Source organism: Pristiophorus japonicus, chromosome 19 (genome assembly GCF_044704955.1).
Source record: "Pristiophorus japonicus isolate sPriJap1 chromosome 19, sPriJap1.hap1, whole genome shotgun sequence".
In the NCBI taxonomy this organism is placed as follows: domain Eukaryota; kingdom Metazoa; phylum Chordata; class Chondrichthyes; family Pristiophoridae; genus Pristiophorus; species Pristiophorus japonicus.
The window spans coordinates 67,451,196-67,471,293 of NC_091995.1; the positions used below are offsets into that span (position 1 = coordinate 67,451,196).

Sequence of the window (20,098 nt, forward strand, 5' to 3'; positions counted from 1 at the left end):
AAAGGGAAGCTTTGGCATTAATTTTTGGGGTCAAGAAGTTTCACAAATACTTGTATGGTCATAAGTTTACCATCGTTACGGACCATAATCCCCTAACAGCAATCCTCCACCCAAAGTCCCCAGTTCCAACCTTAGCTGCAGCCTGAATGCAGAGATGGGCTTTGATTTTGTCAGCATATACGTATGACATTGAATACAGACGATCAGCTGATCACAGTAATGCTGATGCAATGTCTAGATTGCCTTCCCCATCACAAGTTACATCTGATAGGGAAGAAGTGTTTTATTTTTCATACATTGATGAACTGCCAGTCACAGCTGAAGAGATTGGTAGAGCAACCAAACGTGACCCAGTGATGTCAAAGGTGTATGAGTATATTGCAAATGGATGGCCAAACCAGGTAACAGACAAAGATACACATCCATTCTTCATTCGTAGGAATGAATTATCAGTCGATAAAGATTGTATCATGTGGGGTGCAAGAGTGGTTATACCAAATAAATTCAGGTCCAAATTATTAGGAAACCTCCATGAACCGCACCTGGGAATGTGCTTGAGCAAGAGTTTTGCATGCAGGTTATTTATGGTGGCCAGGTCTTGATAAAGATATAGAGTGTATGACATGTCAATCGGTAAGCAAGCAACCACCATCAGCACCATTACAGCCATGGAAATGGCCTCCCAGGGTGTGGCAAAGGCTACATATTGATTTTGCTGAGTTAGAAGGACAACAATTGCTCATTGTGATTGATAGCCATTCGAAGTGGGTGGAGGTGTTCCAAATGTGGAAAATAATAACAAGTAAAACATTGGACATTTTACGAAAATTATTTTCTGCATTTGGCCTCCCTGAAGAAATTGTTTTGGATAATGGACCACAATTTCGTTCAGAAGAATTTGCACAATTCACGAGCAAAAATGGTGTGGAACATACCAAGGTTCCACCATACCATCCTGCTTCGAATGGTGCAGCAGAGCGCACTGTACAAATTGTAAAACGTGCCCTCATAAAACAAATGTTAGATCCTAATCCAAGGAAACGACAGTAGTCATTGGATCACACATTGGCTAATTTTTTGATTACATATCGAAATACTCCTCATACAACTACTGGTGAAACACCAGCAGAGTTGTTTCTCAAACGACAGCCACGAACCAGATTCTCGTTGTTAAAGCCAAATTTGGCACAGTCCGTAGAAGAGACACGATTAAGACAGAAAGAGAATCATGATAAAGGTAGGGTAAAAGAGAGAAGTGTGAAATTAAACCAGAAGGTGAGAGTGAAGAACCATCACCATAAATGGTTAAAGTGGTTACCAGGAAGAGTGGTGAAGATATGTGGTCCTCGCACATATTTGGTAAAGATGTTTGATAATGGACAGGTTAGGTTTGTTCATATTGATCATATTTTACCTACAGACATGGATGGAGTTGAAGGTGGGAATGATTCAATTATTTCTGACTCATCAGATAGTTTTGATACACCAGCAGCAAATCTTAAATTCAATGTACTGGAAACAAATCCAGGAGAGAATCAGAATGAAAGTCTGAGTCCGAGTCAGGAAAACAAAGAGCCTGAAGTTAGAGTGAGTTCAAATGAAAATCAAGGAAATTCCGTGGAGGAAAACATTCCTCAGGATGAGCCTCGAATGAGGTTAGATTCGACACCATGTTTGGAGGGTTCTGTGCGAGAGCGAAGGTATCCTCTTCGAAACAGAAAAGAAGTGGTAAAGTTAAATTTGTAAATATGGCAAAAAAATAAGTTTATATCCTGTGTTATGTATAAACATGAAAGTTATGTATGATGTTTGTTATGATGGCTTCTTCATTAAGGAGGGAGAAGTGTAATGTCTGTAAGCTTGTAATGTTTGTAGCTCCACACTGTGGATGTGAACGTATTGTGTACTGCAAGTGCAGGGTTAATAATAAACAGAATCGGCAGATTTCCGGAGACTTCCGAGAGAGCTGCCTCCATGTTAGGAGCTGTGTGTGCTTGTGCTCTGTGAATATATCACACATCCCTATATACCAACCCTTCTAAGAGACAGAAAGCAGAGAGTAGTTGTGAACGGTTGTTTTTCACTCTGGAGGGAAGTATACAGTGGTGTACCCAAGGGTCAGTATTAGGGCCACTGCTCTTTTTGATATACATTAATGACCTGAATATTGGAACCGGAGGAGGCCATTCAGCCCCTCAAGCCTTTTCCGCCATTCAATTAGATCATACACTCGCGGCCTTCCGCGAGAGGTGGGCACCGGAGGGACTGGAGTGCATCATCACGCCCGGCAACCAAATTTTAATTTGATTTTACGTTTTTTAAGTTTAATTTGTTTTAATTGCCGGTGCTTTTAGTGTCCCCCTCTCCTTTTATAGGGGGCACTGGAAAAAAGGAAAAATTTGATTTTAGTGCCCAAAAAAAAAAACACAAAAAAAACCCCAAAAAAAAAACAAAAAAAGGGCCTTGTAAATGTCTTGTGTGTGTCATCCAGGTCGGGTGGCACGGATACATGTTTTATGTTTTCGCAGGTAAACTCAAAAGAGTTTCAATTAGATCATATCTGACCTATATCTACAATCTACCTGCCTAGGTTCTGTAACCCTCAATACCCTTGCCTAACAAAAGTCTATTAATCTCAGTTTTGAAATATTCAATTGACCCCCAGCCTCAACAGCTTTTTAGGGGAGAGAGTTCCACCCCACTTCGTGTGAAGTGCTTCCTGGGTGCATCATCCCAAGGTTATGCCCCCCTATTCTCGACTCCTAGAGAAAATAGGGTAGAGAGAAACTATCAACTCCGTTGATCTTAAACACCTCAATTAAAACACACCTTAATCTTCTATACTCAAGGGAATACAAACCTAGTCTATGCACCCTGTCCTCATAATGTAACCCTTTTAGCCCCGGTTTCATTCTGGTGAATCTGCGCTGCACCCCTGTCAGCCTGACTCCACAATCTCTGCATCTCATCAACCTGCTCTTGGATCTTTACAACCCACACTCCCTTCCTGGCATCATTGCTATTTTGGACAGTTTTGTCTCTGTTCCCACTTCCAAATCATATATAATGTGGATAACAAAGGTCCCAGCCCTTATCCTTGGGCAATTTCACTAGTCACCTACTCAACAGCTCAGGCCTCTGTCTCCTTTGCTGTAGCCAGCTCTCCAATAACTGCCCACCTATTCCATGCTTTTCTGGCTTACATGACACTAAATCAACAGGCTTGCTGAAGTTGAGGAATAACATTTCCCATGAGAATCCCTTTAGCCACAAGCGTTGATACCCAACAGATTTATCAAGCATGATCTTCTCTCCCCCGTAAAGCTATGCTGACTTGCCCTGGTGACTTATTACTCTAGGATAACCTGTAGATCACCTCTGGACCCTCGGGCTCTGACCCTAGGCCCTCTGACCCCGGGACCCTCGGGCTCTGATCCTGAGACCATCTGACCCTGGGACCTGGCACGTTTTGGAGATGCCATCTCACTAATTTCAGGACTTAAAAGGTTGGCATCTCTGTTCAAGGCCTTTGGGGGGAAAAAGGGAGGTTTTTAATACACTCCATGTATTGTCATACACTTTGTTTAAAACTTTAACTTCAGAAGTAAAGGTGGGACTAAACCATAATAAAGCCAGTAACGGCACATTTTTGTCATAATACTCCTGTGCAGTGCAGTGCCTTGGGACTATTTCTAGGTTAGAGTTGCTGGCGCTGCACAAGGCCTGCAGGCCCCAGGCATAAAGCACGTGACTGCTGCCGATTGGTGCAGCGCTTCAGGCGGAGTGACGCTCCTCGGCGGCTGGCGTCACTGTTGCTGGGCGGACTACGATCCGGCGGGAGGGGCGGCTGTTCCGGCACAGATCCGGCGGGAGGGGCGGCTGTTCCGGCACAGATCCGGCGGGAGGGGCGGCTGTTCCGGCACAGATCCGGCGGGAGGGGCGGCTGTTCCGGCGAGTTGCTGTCGAGCGTTGGACGCGCACTGCGGCTTCTTTGTTCCCTGACCAGAAAAGATTGGCTGAAAATGAGAGGCTTCGGCGGAGACCGTGACCGCGGCAGAGACCGGGGCAGGTAGGCTGCTGACCCGAGACTCCCCGGCGGCCGGCCCAGGCAAAATAAACAGTTTGAAGCCGAGCGGCTAGGAACGCCCAGACCCGGCCTCGTTCCGAACCAGGCCCGAGGCCGGGATGTGGGGCCTGCCGCCGCGGGGCGCTCCCAACTCGGGGCTAATGGGCCGGGCTGGAGTAGCGGCGGGGATAGGGTCCGGGCCGGGCCCAGGGTTGAGCTGTGCCGGGCCGGGTCCCCGCCAACTTATTCCGGTTGGCGTCGGTCACCATAACCAGCCGGGGAAGCGGAGCCCGCCTTCCGTCCTCTTCGCGCTCTGATTGGTGCAGTGGGGCGACTGTACCCGGTCTCATTGGCTCGCTTTGCTGTCAGTCTTTGCCCACTGCCGCCTCCGATTGGTGGGGAGTCGCTGTCAATCACTGCGCGGCCGTGCCCTGGTCCCGCCCCCATCCGGGTATTGGCAGCAGGCACGGGCCTCGCGCTGTGGGTCACAGGCCGCAGCAATACCGCTCCCCCCCCGGGGGTGGTCACAGGCTCCAGCAATACCGCTCCCTCCCCGGGGGGGGGTCACAGGCTGCAGCAATACCGCTCCCCCCCCGGGGGTGGTCACAGGCTGCAGCAATACCGCTCCCCCCCCGGGGGTGGTCACAGGCTGCAGCAATACCGCTCCCCCCCCGGGGGTGGTCACAGGCTGCAGCAATACCGCTCCCCCCCCCCGGGGGTGGTCACAGGCTGCAGCAATACCGCTCCCCCCCCGGGGGTGGTCACAGGCTGCAGCAATACCGCTCCCTCCCCGGGGGGGGTCACAGGCTGCAGCAATACCGCTCCCCCCCCGGGGGTGGTCACAGGCTGCAGCAATACCGCTCCCCCCCCGGGGGTGGTCACAGGCTGCAGCAATACCGCTCCCCCCTGGGAGTTGGGGGGGTCACAGGCTGCAGCAATACCGCTCCCCCCCCGGGGGTGGTCACAGGCTGCAGCAATACCGCTCCCTCCCCGGGGGGGGTCACAGGCTGCAGCAATACCGCTCCCCCCTGGGAGTTGGGGGGGTCACAGGCTGTAGCAATACCGCTCCCCCCCCGGGGGGGGTCACAGGCTGCAGCAATACCGCTCCCCCCTGGGAGTTGGGGGGGTCACAGGCTGCAGCAATACCGCTCGCCCCTGTGGGGGGGGGGTCACAGGCTGCAGCAATACCGCTCCCCCCCCGGGGGGGGTCACAGGCTGCAGCAATACCGCTCCCCCCTGGGAGTTGGGGGGGTCACAGGCTGTAGCAATACCGCTCGCCCCTGTGGGGGGGGGGGGGGAGTCAGGCTGCAGCAATACCGCTCCCCCCCTGGGGGTCACAGGCTGCAGCAATACCGCTCCCCCCAGGGAGTTGGGGGGGTCACAGGCTGTAGCAATACCGCTCACCCCTGTGGGGGGGGGGGGGGGTCACAGGCTGCAGCAATACCGCTCCCCCCCCCTGGGAGTTGAGGGGGTCACAGGCTGCAGCAATACCGCTTCCCCCTGGGAGTTGAGGGGGTCACAGACTGTAGCAATACCGCTCGCCCCTGGGGGGGGTGGGAGTTCACAGACTGCAGCAATACCGCTCCCCCCTGTGGGGGTCACAGACTGCAGCAATACCGCTCGCCCCTAGGGGTGGGGGGGGTCACAAGCTGCAGCAATACCGCTCCCCCGGACCACGCTTCACGAGCCAGGGCTCACTTAGCTGCTGCACTAATCACTGAGGCGGGATCTGGGCCGCAGTCTACCTCTTCCTGATTTAATCTGACACCTGACCTTCTTTCACCAGCAATGGCCCACGGTTTGGTGGAGGCCCTAACCGTGGAGGCCCATCACTTGGGAAGAAATTCGGACAGCCTGGTGAGCGGCTGAGGAAGAAGAAGTGGGACATGGAGGAGCTGCCTAAATTTGAGAAGAACTTCTATGTGGAGCATCCCGAAGTGGTTAGATTAAGCCCGGTGGGTAGCTACGATCAGCAAAGCGCACTGCATATCCTTGTTATAAAAGGCTTCCAAGTTAACAGTGGACAATCCTCTTTTTGTATTCCAAAACATTTGGTGGGTTACGTTAGGGTACTGTGCCTCAGTGGATGAGTAGTTTCTAGGCCCCCTGACAATAGCTATTGTGTTGGACAGAGTATGAATCAAGAAATAAGAGGTGCTTGTAACAAAAGTAATGCAATAATTATGGGAGATCACATGGAAACACGTAATGTTCTGAGGGGAATTGACAGGGTAGATGCTGAGATTGTGTCCCCCTGGCTTGAGAGTGGAACTAGGGGGTACAGTCTCAGGATAAGGGGTCGATTTAGGACTGAGATGGGAAATTTCTTCACTCAGAGGGTTGTGAATCTTTGGAATTCCCTACTCCAGAGGCCTGTGGATGTTCAGTTGTTGTGTGTATTTACAAGGCTGTGAGTGATGAATCTTTGGACTCTTAAGGGATTATGGGGATTGGGAGGGAAAGATTATTGAATGACGGAGCAGGCTCAAATGGCATACTTCTGCTCCTATTTCTTGCGTTCTTAAGTTTATGGAGGGTGGAAGACGGGAGACCGGCCAGGAGTGCATTGGAATAGTCAAGTCTGGAGATAACAAAGACATGGATGAGGATTTCAGCAGCAGATGAGCTGAGGCGGGATGGAGTCGGGTGAGGTTACTGTGATGGGAGTAGGTGTTTCTTAGTGATGGCCTGGATATGTGGTTGAAAGCTCATTGGTCAAAAACGGCACCAAGATTGTGGACAATCTGTTCAGCCTTGGACAGTTGCCAGGGAGATGGGTGGAGTTGATGGCTCGGGATTGGAGTTTGTGATTGGGACCGAAGGCAATATTTAGTTGGAGGAAATTTCTGGATGTCGGACAAGCTGTCTGACAATTTAGAGACGGTGGAGGATGGAACATTGGCCTTCACCTCTGCTGGAATACAAAGGGGTAGACATCTTCGAGTTGTACAGAACTCTGATTAGATCCTCATCTGGAGTACTATGTTCACTTCTGGGCACCGCACATCTGTAAGGATACATTGGCCTTGGTGTAGGTGCAGCACACATTCCAGAATGATTACAGTATTTACAGCACAGAAACAGGCTATTTGGCCTATGGTCCATGGTGGTGCTCCACATGAGCCTCCCTCCCCTCTATATCTCACCCCATCAACGTATCCTTCTATTCCTTTCTCCCACGTGTTTATCTAACTTCCCCTTGAGTCTATGCTATGCTAGTTGCCTCAACTACTATAGTGGTAGTGAGTCCACATTCTCTCAACTCTCGGTAAATGAGTTTCTCCTGTATTCCCTATTGCATTCATTTGTGACTATCTTGTATTGATGGCCCCCTAGTTCTGGCCTCGCTGTAAGTGGAAACATCTAACCTATCAAACCCTTTTATAATCTTAAAGACCTATCGGCTCACTCCTCAGTTTTATTCTAGAGAAAAGAGTCAATCTTTCCTGATGGGTATAACCTCTCAGTTCTAGTGTTCTACTAAACTTTTTTTCATGGAATCATAGCATGGAAGGAGGCCATTTCGGCCCATCGTGTCCGCGCCGGCCGATCAAGAGCCACCCAGCCTAATCCCACTTTCCAGCTCTTGGTCCATAGCTCTGTAGGTTACAGCACTTCAGGTGCACACCCAAGTACTTTTTCAATGTGGTGAGGGTTTCTGCCTCTACCACCCTTTCAGGCAGTGAGTTCCAGACCCCCACCACCCTCTGGGTGAAGACATTTCCCCTCAAATCCCCACTAAACCTCCTACCAATTACTTTAAATTTAAGCCCCCAGGTTGTTGACCCCTCTGCTAAGGTAAACAGGTCCTTCCTATCCACTCTATCCAGGTTCTTCATAATTTTATACAGCTCAATCAAGTCTCCCCTCAGCCTCCTCTGTTCCAAAGAAAACAATCCCAGCCTACCCAATCTTCTCATAGCTAAAATTCTCCAGTCCAGGCAACATCCTCATAAATCTTCTGTGTTGTCTCTGTAGTGGAATCCCATTTGCTGTAATGTGAGCTGAGGGAGTGTGTTGGAGGAGGGGGAGTGGGAGACTGGTTCTTCAATCAGTGAGGCGGAAGGCCAAGTGTCGCAATTGTTGATTTGTATCATTGTTATTGTGTACATTTTGTCCCATGTGCTTGACTGTTTTGTGTCTGGGAGAAGTTGAATTGTAATAATCATCACATGTCAATGTGTGAAAATGTCACTGATGCTTTATGAACAATTTTTGCTGCTTTTGATTATTTGTGAACCTTACCAAGAATTGGCAAACTTCGAAAGCCATTTGAGTTGATCAAGGAGGGAATGGCAGAGGTATTGTCACTGATAGCTCGGGGTTCGTCATTTTTCTTTCTCTGCCAGAGTTTAGGTGACTTGTTGACATTGCTGAACTGTTTAAATTAAAACTACTTTTTTACTTTCTTGGCAGTACGATACAGAGGACTTCCGGCGAAAGAAGGAGATTACAACAAAAGGAACTGACTGCCCCAAACCAGTATTCCAGTTTCACCAAGCCAGTTTCCCCTGTGAGTGTCAGCCACATCTGATGAAGTCTCACCTCATCAGACTATATTTAAGGGCATGCTGGAGATCAATCTTAGCAACTTGTGTAAATGGGGAAGCGATTCTTGATGCAGTAGCCTGGTTGACTGTTATGCTCCATCACTTGGAATCTAGTTCTCCTTATTCTGCACTAGGTTCCTGATCTTACGTAAGAAATCAGATGAAAAGTCACCTTGGGTTCGTCTCTTAGAACAGTTGCAAGCCACTTCTGTATTTTGGTTCTCAACCTAGGAGAATGGGGCTCAATTAGTGTCATAGAAATTTACAGCACGGAAGGAAGGATGCCATTTCGGCCCATCGTGTCCGCGCCGGCCGACCAAGAGCTACCCAGCCTAATCCCACTTTCCAGCTCTTGGTCTGTAGCCCTGTAGGTTACAGCACTTCAGATGCACATCCAAGTATTTTTTAAATGTGGTGAGGGTTTCTGCCTCTACCACCCTTTCAGGCAGTGAGTCCCACCACCCTCGGTGAAGACATTTCCCTCAAATCCCCTCTGCCAAGGGAAACAGGTCCTTCTTATCCACTATATCTAGGCCCCTCATAATTTTATACACCTCAATAAGGTCTCCCCTCAGCCTCCTCTGTTCCAATGAAAACAAACCCAGCCTATTCAATCTTTCCTCATAGCTAAAATTCTCCAGTCCAGGCAACATCTTCATAAATCGCCTCTGTACCCTCTCTAGTGCAATCACATCTTTCCTGTAATGTGGTGACCAGAACTGCACACAGAGTACTCTAGCTGTGGCCTAATTTGTGTTTTATACAATTCAAGCATAAACTCCCTGCTCTTGTATTCTATGCCTCAGCTAATAAAGGCCTCCGTATGCCGCCTTAACCACCTTATCTACCTGGCTTGCTATCTTCAGGGATCTGTGGGCATGCACTCCAAGGTCATAAGAACATAAGAAATAGGAGCAGGAGTAGGCCATTTGACCTCTCGAACCTGCTCCGCCATTTAATAAGATCATGGCTGATTGGTCATGGACTCAGCTCCACTTCCCTGCCCGCTCCCCTTATCCCCTTATTGCTCAAAAATCTGTCTATCTCTGCCTTAAATATATTCAACGACCCAGCCTCCACAGCTCTCTGGAGCAGAGAATTCCACAGATTTACAACCCTCTGAGAGAAGAAATTCCTCCTTGTATCAGTTTTAAATGGGCGGCCCCTTATTCTGAGACTATGCCCCCTATTTTTAGTTTCCCCCTGAGTGGACATATCCTCTCTGCATCCATCTTGTCGAGCCCTCGCATTAACTTATGTTTCAATAAGATCACCTTTCATTCTTAACTCCAACCTACTCAACCTATCTTCATAAGTCAACCCCCTCATCTCCGGCATCAACCTAATGAACCTTCTCTGAACAGCCTCTAATGCAATTATATCCTTCCTTAAATACGGAGACCAAAATTGTATGCAGTACTCCAGATACATCCTCAAAGAACTCCAGCAAATTTGTCAAACATGATTTCTCCTTCATAAAACCATGCTGACTCGGCTTGTTTGAATTATGCTTTTCCAGATGTCCTGCTACTGCTTCCTTAATAATGGACTCCAGCATTTTCCCAATGACAGATGTTAGACTAACTGGTCTACAGTTTCCTGCTTTCTGTCTGCTTCCTTTTTTTAAATAGGGGCGTTAAATTTGCAGTGTTCCAATCCGCTGGGACCGCCCCAGAACTCAGGGAATTTTGGTAGATTACAACCAATGCAGCCACTTCTTTTCAACCCTGGAATGTAAGCCATCAGGTGCAGGGGACTTGTCTGCCTTTAGTCCCATCATTTTACTGAGTACTACTTCTTTCGTGATAATGATTGTATTTAGTTTCTCCCTCCCTATAGCCCTTTGATTATCCACTATTGGGATGCTTTTAGTGTGTTCTGCTGTAAAGACTGATACAAAATATTTGTTCAAAGTCTCTGCCATTTCCCTGTTCTGCATTGTTAATTCCCCAGGGGACCAACATTTACTTTAGCCACTCTTTTCCTTTTTAAGTACCTGTAGAAACTCTTACTATCTGTTTTTATATTTCCTGCTAGTTTACTTTCATACTCTATCTTCCCTCTCTATAATTTTTTTAGTTCTTTGGGAGACTTTTAAAAGCCAGCAATCGTCTGCCCACATTGCATGCCTTGTTTTATTAATTTGATACCATCCCTTATTTCCCTTAGTTAGCCACGGATGGTTATCCCATCTCTTACAGTCTTTCCTTCTCGATGGGAAATTTTTGTTGAGAGTTATGAAATATCTCCTTAAATGTCTGCCTCCGTTCATCAACCATCCCACACTTTAATCTTAATTTCCCAGTCCACTTTAGCCTGCCCTCATACCTTTGTAGTCTCCTTTATTTAAGCTTAGGACACTGATTTGAGATCCAACTTTCTCACCCTCCAACTGAATTTGAAATTCAACTCATTCCTAGAGGATCCTTTACTAGGAGATTGTTTATTAATCCTGTCTCATTACACAGGACCAGATCTAAGATAGCCTGCTCCCTGGTTGGTTCCGCAACGTACTGTTCAAGGAAATTATCCCGGATACGCTCTGAACTCTTCCTCAAGGCTACTCTGGCCGTTGCTTTGTCCAATCAATATAAAGATTAAAATTGCCCACGATTGTTGCCGTTCCTTTATTACAAGCCTCCATTATTTCTTGATTTATACTCTGTCCAACAGTGTAGCTACTGTTAGGGGGCCTATAGACTACACTCACCAGCGACTTTTTCCCTTTATTATTCCTTATCTCCACCCAAACTGATTCAACATCTTGATCTTCTGAGCCAATATTATTTCTCACTAATACATCCTTTATTAAGAGAGCTACCCCACCTCTTTGTCCTTTCTGTCTGTACTTGCGAATTGTTAAATACCCCTGAATATTTAGTTCAGTCCTGGTCACCTTGCAACCACGTCTCTGTAATGGCTATCCGATCATATCTATTTGTGGCGTCAACTTATCTATTTTGTGGTGAATGCTGTGTGCATTCAGATAAAGAGCTTTTAAATTTGTTTTTTTACCATTTTTTTCCTGGACCCCACTTTCTGATTCACCTTTATGTTTATATTCTGTCCCTTCCTGGCATGCCCTGGTTTTCATTTCCCCCAGTGCTCTATTGCTTTCTCAGTCTTTGATTTTTTAAATTTCTGCTCACCTAAACTGCCCCCCTCCCCCACTATTTAGTTTAAAGCCCTCTCTACAGCCCTAGTTATTCAATTCACCAGGACCCTAGTCCCAGCACGGTCTAAGTGGAGCCAGTCCCAACGGAACAGCTCCCTCTTACCCCAGTACTGGTGAAAGTTTCCCACAAACCAAAACCCATTTCTCCCACACCAGTCTTTGAGCCACATGTTTAATTCTCTTGATTTTATTGACCCTATGCAAATTTGCTCGTGGCCCAGGTAGTAATCCAGAGATTATTACCTTTGTGGTTCTGCTTTTTAATTTGGCCCCTAACTGCTCATACTCCCTCAGCAGAACCTCTGATTGTTCTACTTATGTTGTTGGTACCCACGTGGACCACAACAACTGGATCTTCCCCCTCCCACTCCAAGTTACTCTCCAGCCCAGAGGAGATGTTTTTAATCCTAGCACCGGGCAGACAACACAGCCTTTGGGAGTCACGCTCTCGGCTACAGAGAACCTTATCTATCCCCCTAACTATACTGTCCCCTACCACTACGACATTTATTTTTAATCCCCCCGCTTGAATGGCCCCCTGTACCACGATACTGTGGTCAGTTTGCTCATTCTCCCAGCAATCCCTGCTCTCGTCCACAGCAAGAATTTCGTACCTGTTGGACAAGAGCAAGGACTGAGGCTCCTCCATCACTACATCCTGAGTCCCCATAGCTTCCTCACTCGCAGTCACACCCTCCTGCCCCTGACCATGGATTGAATTTGAATTAATTAATCTAATTGGTGTGACTAGCTCTTGGATCGTGGCGTCCAGGTAACTCTTCTCTTTCTCCCCCTCCCCCCCCCCCCCCGATGTGTCTGCAGCTCGGATTCCAACTCAACACAGAGCCGAAGTTCCTTGAGCTGCAGATGTGGACCTCTGGGATCCACCAGCTCCCACATGCTGCAGCAGTGACACATCGCCTGCCCTGCTATCCCTAGTATATTTAATTAATTAAATTTTCAAGTTTTATTTTTAATCCCAGCTCTTAATTCAAACTGGTTGTTGTGCTGCCACTGGGCTGCTCTCTGGCGCTCTTTTAATGCTGCCACTGGAGTCGGGTCTCGCATTGGTTGTTGCACCTGTAGGTCCCTTTGTTCCTCTACACTTCTCAGGGTCCTACCATTTATTGTGTATTCACTTTCCTTGTTAGCATTACCTCACACTTCTCCAGATTGAATTCCATTTGCCACTGTTCTGCCCACCTGACCAGTACATTGATATCTTCCTGCAGTCTACAGCTTTTCTTCTTCATTATCAATCACACAGACAATTTTTGTACCATCTGCAAACTTCTTAATCATACCCCCAACATTCAAGTCTAAATCATTGATATATACCACAAAAAGCAAGGGACCTAGCACTGAGCCCTGCGGAATCTCATTGGATACAGCCTTCCAGTCACAAAAACACCCGTCAGCCATTACCCTTTGCTTCCTGCCTCTGCCAATTTTGGATCCAACTTGCCACTTTTCCCTGGATCCCATGGACTTTTGCTTTTGTGACCAGTCTGCCATGTGGGACATTATCAAAGCCTTTCTAAAATTCATACACACTACATCATTGACACTGCCCTCATCGACCCTCCTTGTTAACTCCTCAAAAAATTCAATCAAGTTAGTCAGACACAACCTTCCCTTAACAAATCCGTGCTGTCTGTCCTTGATTAATCATGTCTTTCTAAATGAAGACCCTGTCCCTCAGAAGTTTTTCCAATATTTTTCCCACCCCTGAGGTTAGGCTGACTGGTCTGTAATTACTCGGTCTATTCCTTTCTCTCTTTTTAAGCAAAGGTACAACATTAGCAGTTCTCCAGTCCTCTGGCACCACACTTATAGCCAGAGAAGATTGGAAAACGATGGTCAGAGCCTCTGCTATTTCCTTTCTTGCTTCTCTTAACAGCCTGGGATACATTTCATCCGGGCCTGGGGATTTATCTAGTTTCAAGGCTGCTAAAACCCCTTAATACTTCCTCTCACCCCTGCACCTTCCCCATTTAATGTTTTTTGTAAATGTCTATGTGCAAGTACATAGCTGCAAATTTGTCTTGAGCATCGACAAATGGCACAAAGTAGCATCATGGTGTAAGCACTAAACTGGCTCAGTTTGTTTAGCCAGTGCAGAGCTTTCAAGCTGGATGGAACTCCAGGTCTGTAGTACACTTCACATTTGTAGGTGCCAGTGATGGTGAACACTTTGTGGCTGCTGTCAGTGCTCAAAATGCATTAGCAAAGCACTGGGAACAGATTGTATGTTTTCCTTTTTGCCTGGAAATGGTACTTGATACAGAGGCACAAGACTAGCTTCTCTCACATTTACTGTTACCCAGTGCAAAGTGCCACTGAATGATGTTGAAAGAGACCCAGTAGTCTGGAGCAAGTCGGCACTGAGATGTGAAATTAACTGGGATGGGGGGTCTGTGTTTTTAGATTCTCCTTGGGTTTTTCCCCCTCTTTTTTTTCCCTGCTCTGTTCATTTGCTCCCTGCTTAAAAATATTGAAGTTGTGTATGTATATAGGTGTGTGTGTGGATATGTGTATACACGGGATGCTTTGAAGGGAAGACTCTTCAGAATGTTAGGCTGTTTCCATTTGATTTCTTATTGTTGTGTAGGATCTTGACTACAGACAGGTGGGTTGTCAGGGCAAATGTGTAACAATGGGATTAAAGCAGGTATTCATTTGATATAGAAAAGTTTCGCCCTTTCTGATTTGCCTATGGAGATGAGCTTGGGTTCTTTATAAATACAGGAGTGGCCATAGATCTGGGGCTTGCTAACGGCACACTGGTTTATTTTGGGTTATACATGTTAAACTATAGAAAAAGTGAGCCTTTTATTGTAGAATGCATTCCTTCAATCAGTCATGGGCTGTAATGCTGCATCATCATAGGCAGTCCCTCGAGTCGAGGATGACTTGCTTCCACGCCAAAAAGTTCACAGGTGTTTCAGTGAAGGACCTAATATTCCAGGTGCTGACCTACATCCTGAAAGGTGGAAGATGCCTGTGTGTGGATTCTATTAACGTGGGTGGCTGTGACAGATCTAGGTCTTCGTCCAGTGGCAAGGGTTAACCAAGACAACTGGAAACCTGCTCTGCTGCACGGACCTAGTGCACACATATCGCATCGTGGGCTGGTCCGTGCTGGCCCTCGCCTCTTCTGCGCCCCGAACTTACGCCTCTCCTGGGCCCCGATCACATCCCTCTACAGTCTCTCACCGCTCCTTCGACCTGACCTCGCTGCTCCTGCAGTACCTGCCCATGCTCCAATCAGCAACCTGGATCTTGGTGACGTAATGTTGCACGGGATTGGTGGCTACAGTTAGGGGATTTCTCACTCAAGGCTACCAGTTGAGTGTTGTTGATGAACGAGTAACATAGCTGGTAATTTTAAATACAAAAACTAATTGCTGGCAAAATTTAGCAGGTCCCTCCGCATCACACACGAGTTCAGGTGTCGACTTTCATCAAAACTGGAAGAAATGACAGGTAAACAGCGTTTAAATGGAACAAAGAGAAGGGAGGATAAAGCTCACATACACTTACAAGTGTGCTCGCAGAACCAGTGACCTGTAATGTGCTTAAATAGAAAACAGGAGAAGGTTAAATGTCTGACGTGATATTAATAGGAGACACGAGGATTTTACAGGGCAGACTACCATCCCGAGCCTTTTCCTCCACCGTTTCCTTTTTTAAATGCTGTTCATCTGTATTTTTTTCTTTGATGAAGGATCTACACCGTAAATAATAACTTAGCTGCACTCTTCATAGATGCCGACGCATCAGCAGTTCTTGTGATTTTTAGATGCCAAATGTGAATGTTTTGCTATTCATTCCACAGCCTATGTGATGGATGTTCTGTGTTCGCTGAATTTTGTGGAGCCGACACCAATCCAGTGCCAGGGCTTTCCCGTGGCACTCAGTGGGCGTGATATGGTTGGAATTGCACAGACTGGATCTGGCAAAACTCTGGCTGTAAGTACTTACAACTTTTCCTCCTTTTGTGTGAAAGGGTAAAATGTGATGATTCTTAGGTCAGTTATTGCCAGTTTACATTACACCCCAAAGTTGCATTCTTTATTTGGCCTTCAAGTAGACGACGATCCTGGAGCGGGCAGTCACTTGGATGCTGTTTCTTTGAGTTGGTGGGCACACACAGCCATGCAGGCATGTGACCTTTCAGCATCATAAAAGACCTAATTCTTTTCCTCTTGTCAGCAAGTATGTTCCTGGCACACCCAGAAAGATGATATTTTTGTACTCTGGGTCTTTGGATATTTTGTTTCTATTTTCAGTCTTTGAAAAGTTTGTAATAGGTTCCTGGATTTTTATATAACCGTAAATATATACAAACACCTGGTTTCAGAAAGCGTGCATTAATTTCAGAAGTTGATCAACAAGACTGATAGGAATTGTCTACTTGGTGCCAATTTATGTTAATACAGGGTTTGGGGTAGGCATCAAACTGTCTCCAATTGCATCTAGGCTGACACTTCAATACAATACTACATTGTAGAGGTGCCGTCTTTCAGATCAGACATTAAACCGAGTCTCTGTCTTCCTTCTAAGTGGATGTAAAAGATACTGTGGTATCATTCTAAGAAGAGCAGGGAATTTCTGGTCAACATTTATCCCGCAACCAACATCACCAAAAATGATTAACCAGTGATTCATTTCAGTGCTGTTTGTGGGACTTGGCTGTGCACAGACTGCTGCTATGGCTGCCTAAAAAACAACCATGCAAGGCGATTATATAAATGCACATATTTCTTTTTGCTGCTGGAGAATGATCATGTGCGAATGTCCCACGTAGAGGGACTTATGATTCTCTACAAGGTGCTGGTGCCATCGCATTCTTTTTCAAGTATCTATCCAATTTCCTTATAACATCATCTACTTCCACCACCCTTTTAGGCAGAGCATTCCAGATCGTAAGAAGTCACTGTGTTTATTTTTTTTTTTTAAAAACAAATGTATGAAGAAAATTTCTCATTCTCTTCCACCTTTTTGCCAATTATTTAAAATCTGTGTCCTCTCATTACTGGCCCTCCTGCCAGTGGAAACAGTTTCTCCTTGCCGACTCTTATCAAATCTCCTTATAATTTTGAATAACTTTTATTGAATCTCTCCTTAACCTCCTCGACACAATCCCAACTTCTCTCATCTCTCTTCATAAGTTATCTTTTAATTTGTTCATGATGTGGTGCTGCTGGCAAGGCCAGCATTTACTGTTCATTCCTAGTTGAGCTTGAGAAGGTAGTGGTGAGCCGCCGCCTTGAACCGCTACAAACCGAAGAGTTGAAGGTATTCCCACAGTGCTGCTAAAGAGGGAGTTCCAGGATATTGACTCCGCGATGTTGAAAGAACGGCGATATATTTCCAAGTCAGGATGGTGTGTGACTTGGAGGGGAACTTGCAGCTCATGCTGTTCCTATGTGCCTGCTGCCCTTGTCCTAGGTGGTAGAGGTCATGGGTTTGGGAGATGCTGTCGAAGAAGCCTTGGTCTGGATTGATTAATGACCTTGTAGTGAAGGATCCTCTTGGGAAGAGTGATCAAACATAGTAGAATTTCAAATTCAGTTTGAGGGTGAGACAGCTAGGTCTCAAACTAGTGTCCTGAACTTAAATAAAGGCGTCCTGAACTTAAATAAAGGCAATTACAACGGTATGGAGGCACAGTTGGGTAACGTGGACTGGAAACATAGAAACATAGAAAATAGGTGCAGGAGTAGGCCATTCGGCCCTTTGAGCCTGTACCGCCATTCAATAAGATCATGACTGATCATTCCCTCAGTACCCCTTTCCTGCTTTCTCTCCATATCCCTTGATCCCTTTAGCCGTAAGGGCCATATCTAACTCCCTCTTGAATATATCCAATGAACTGGCTTCAACAGCTCTCTGTGATAGGGAATTCCACAGGTTATCAATTCTCTCTGAGTGAAGAAGTTTCTCCTCATCTTAGTCCTAAATGGCCTACCCCTTATCCTAAGACTAAGAAAATAGATTTAGGGTAAGACAATAGAAAAGCAGTGGCAAACGTTTAAGGGGATATTTCACAACTCAACAAAGATATATACCAGTAAGAAAGAAAGACACTAAAAGGATGAACCATCCGTGGCTAACTAAGGAAGTAAAGGATGTTATCAAATTGAATACAATGTTGCAACAAATAGTGGTAGGCCAGTGGATTGGGAAATTTTTAGAAACCAGCAAAGGACGACTTTTTTAAAAAAAAACGAGAGAAGATGGCTTATGAGAGTAAACTAGCAAGAGATATAAAAACAGACAGTAAGAGCTTCTACCGGTATATAGAAAGGATGAGAGTAGCTAAAGTAAACGTTGGTCCTTTAGAGGATGAGACTGGGGAATTAATGAGAAACCGGGAAATGGCAGAGACGTTGAACAAATATTTTGTATCGGTCTTCACAGTAGAAGACACTAAAAGCATCACAATAATTGATAATCAAGGGGCTATTGGGAGGGGGAACTTTAAAACAATCACTATCACTAAAGAAAAAGTACTAGGCAAACTAATGAGACTAAAAGTAAACAAGTCCCATGGACCTTGATGGCCTGCATCCTGGGGTCTTCAAACAAGTGGCTGCAGAGATAGTGGATGCATTGGTTGTAATCTACCAAAATTCCCTGGATTCTGGGGAGGTCCCATAGGATTGGAAAACTGCAAATGTAACGTCCTATTTAAAAAAAGGAGGGAGACAGAAAGCAGGTAACTATAGACCAGTTAGCCTAACATCTGTCATTGGGAAGATGCTGGAGTCCATTATTAAGGAAGCAGTAGCAGGACATTTAGAAAATCATAATGCAGTCAAGCAGAGTCAGCATGGTTTTATGAAAGGGAAATCATGTTTCACAAAATTGCTGGAGTTCTTTGAGGATGTAACGAGCAGGGTGGGTAAGGGGGAACCAGTGGATGTGGTGTATTTGGATTTGCAGAAGGCATTCGATAAGGTGCCACATAAGAGGTTACTGCACAAGGTAAGAGCTCACGGGGTTGCGGGTAATATATTAGCATGGATAGAGGATTGGCTAACAAAAAACAGAGTGTTGGGATAAATGGGTAATTTTCAAGTTGGCAAACTAACTAGTGGGGTGCCACAGGAATCAGTGCTGGGGCCACAACTATTTACAAATCTATATTAATTGGATGAAGGGACCGAGTGTAATGCAGCCAAATTTGCTGATGATACAAAGATAGGTGGGAAAGCAAGTGAGGAGGGTGCAAAGAATCTAACGGGATGTAGATAGGCTAAGTGAGCGGGCAAAAATCTGGCAGATGGAGTATATTGTGGGAAAATGTGAGGTTATGCACTTTGGTAGGAAAAATAGACAAGTAAATTATTATTTAAATAGGGAGAGATTACAAAATGCTGAGGTACAGGGGGATCTGGGGATCCTTGTACATGAAATACAAGTACAGTAAGTAATATTAGGAAGGCAAATGGAATGTTGGCCTTTATTGGCAAGGGGGATGGAGTATAAAAGTAGGGAAGTCCTGCTATAACTGTACCTGGAGTACTGTGTACAGTTTTGGTCTCCTTATTTAAGGAGGGATATACTTCCATTGGAGACAGTTCAGAGAAGGTTCACGAGGTTGATTTCTGAGATGAAAGGGTTGTCTTAAGAAGAAAAGTTGAGCAGGTTGGGCCTATATTCATTGAACTTCAGAAGAATGAGAGGTAAGAGGTGATCTTATTGAAATGTTTAAGATTAGATGCAGCGAGGATGTGTCCCCTGGTGGGGGATCTAGAATTAGGGGGCATAGTTTCAGAATAAGAGGTCGCCCATTTAAAACGGAAATGAGGAGGAATTTCATCTGAGGGTTGTGAATCCTTGGAATTCTCTACCGCAGAGAGCTGTAGAGGCTGGGTCTTTGAATATTTAAGGTGGACATAGATAGATTTTTCAATGATAAGGGAGTCGAGGGTTATGGGAAGAGGACAGAGATGTGGAGTTGAGGCCAAGATCAGATCAGCCATAGCAGAGCAGGCGAAAGGGGCCAGATGGCCTGCTCCTGCTATTTCTTATGTGAATTGTTCTACATTTTGTAGTTGGTGCACACTGCAGCCACGGTGTGTCAGTGGTGGACAGAGTGAATGTTTAAGGTGGGGGTACCAGTCAAGCGGGCTGCTTTGTCCTGGGTGGTGTTGAGCTTTGAGTGTTGTTGCTGCACTCATCCAGGCAAGTGGCGAGTATTCCATCACAGTCCTGTCTTGTGCCTTATAGATATTGGAAAGGCTTTGGGAAGTCTGAGGTTGGACACTTGCCTCAGAATACCTGCTGTAGTTTGAT

At 46.0% G+C, this 20,098-nt stretch overlaps 1 protein-coding gene across 2 annotated transcripts in view; it reads left to right on the top strand.

Moving 5' to 3' along the window:
* The first annotated feature begins 3,908 nt into the window (after nt 1-3,908).
* LOC139229919 (probable ATP-dependent RNA helicase DDX17) overlaps nt 3,909-20,098 on the top strand; it is a 41,234-nt gene continuing 25,044 nt past the window's right edge. Inside the window, exons 1-4 of one of the 2 annotated variants that reach the window (XM_070861551.1) lie at nt 3,909-4,069; nt 5,853-6,021; nt 8,483-8,579; nt 15,630-15,763. In XM_070861551.1, the coding sequence (XP_070717652.1) occupies nt 4,023-4,069; nt 5,853-6,021; nt 8,483-8,579; nt 15,630-15,763 (447 nt within the window). In that variant the 5' untranslated portion in view covers nt 3,909-4,022. The remainder of the gene's footprint in view (nt 4,070-5,852; nt 6,022-8,482; nt 8,580-15,629; nt 15,764-20,098) is intronic. The other variant, XM_070861550.1, reaches the window with a different exon arrangement.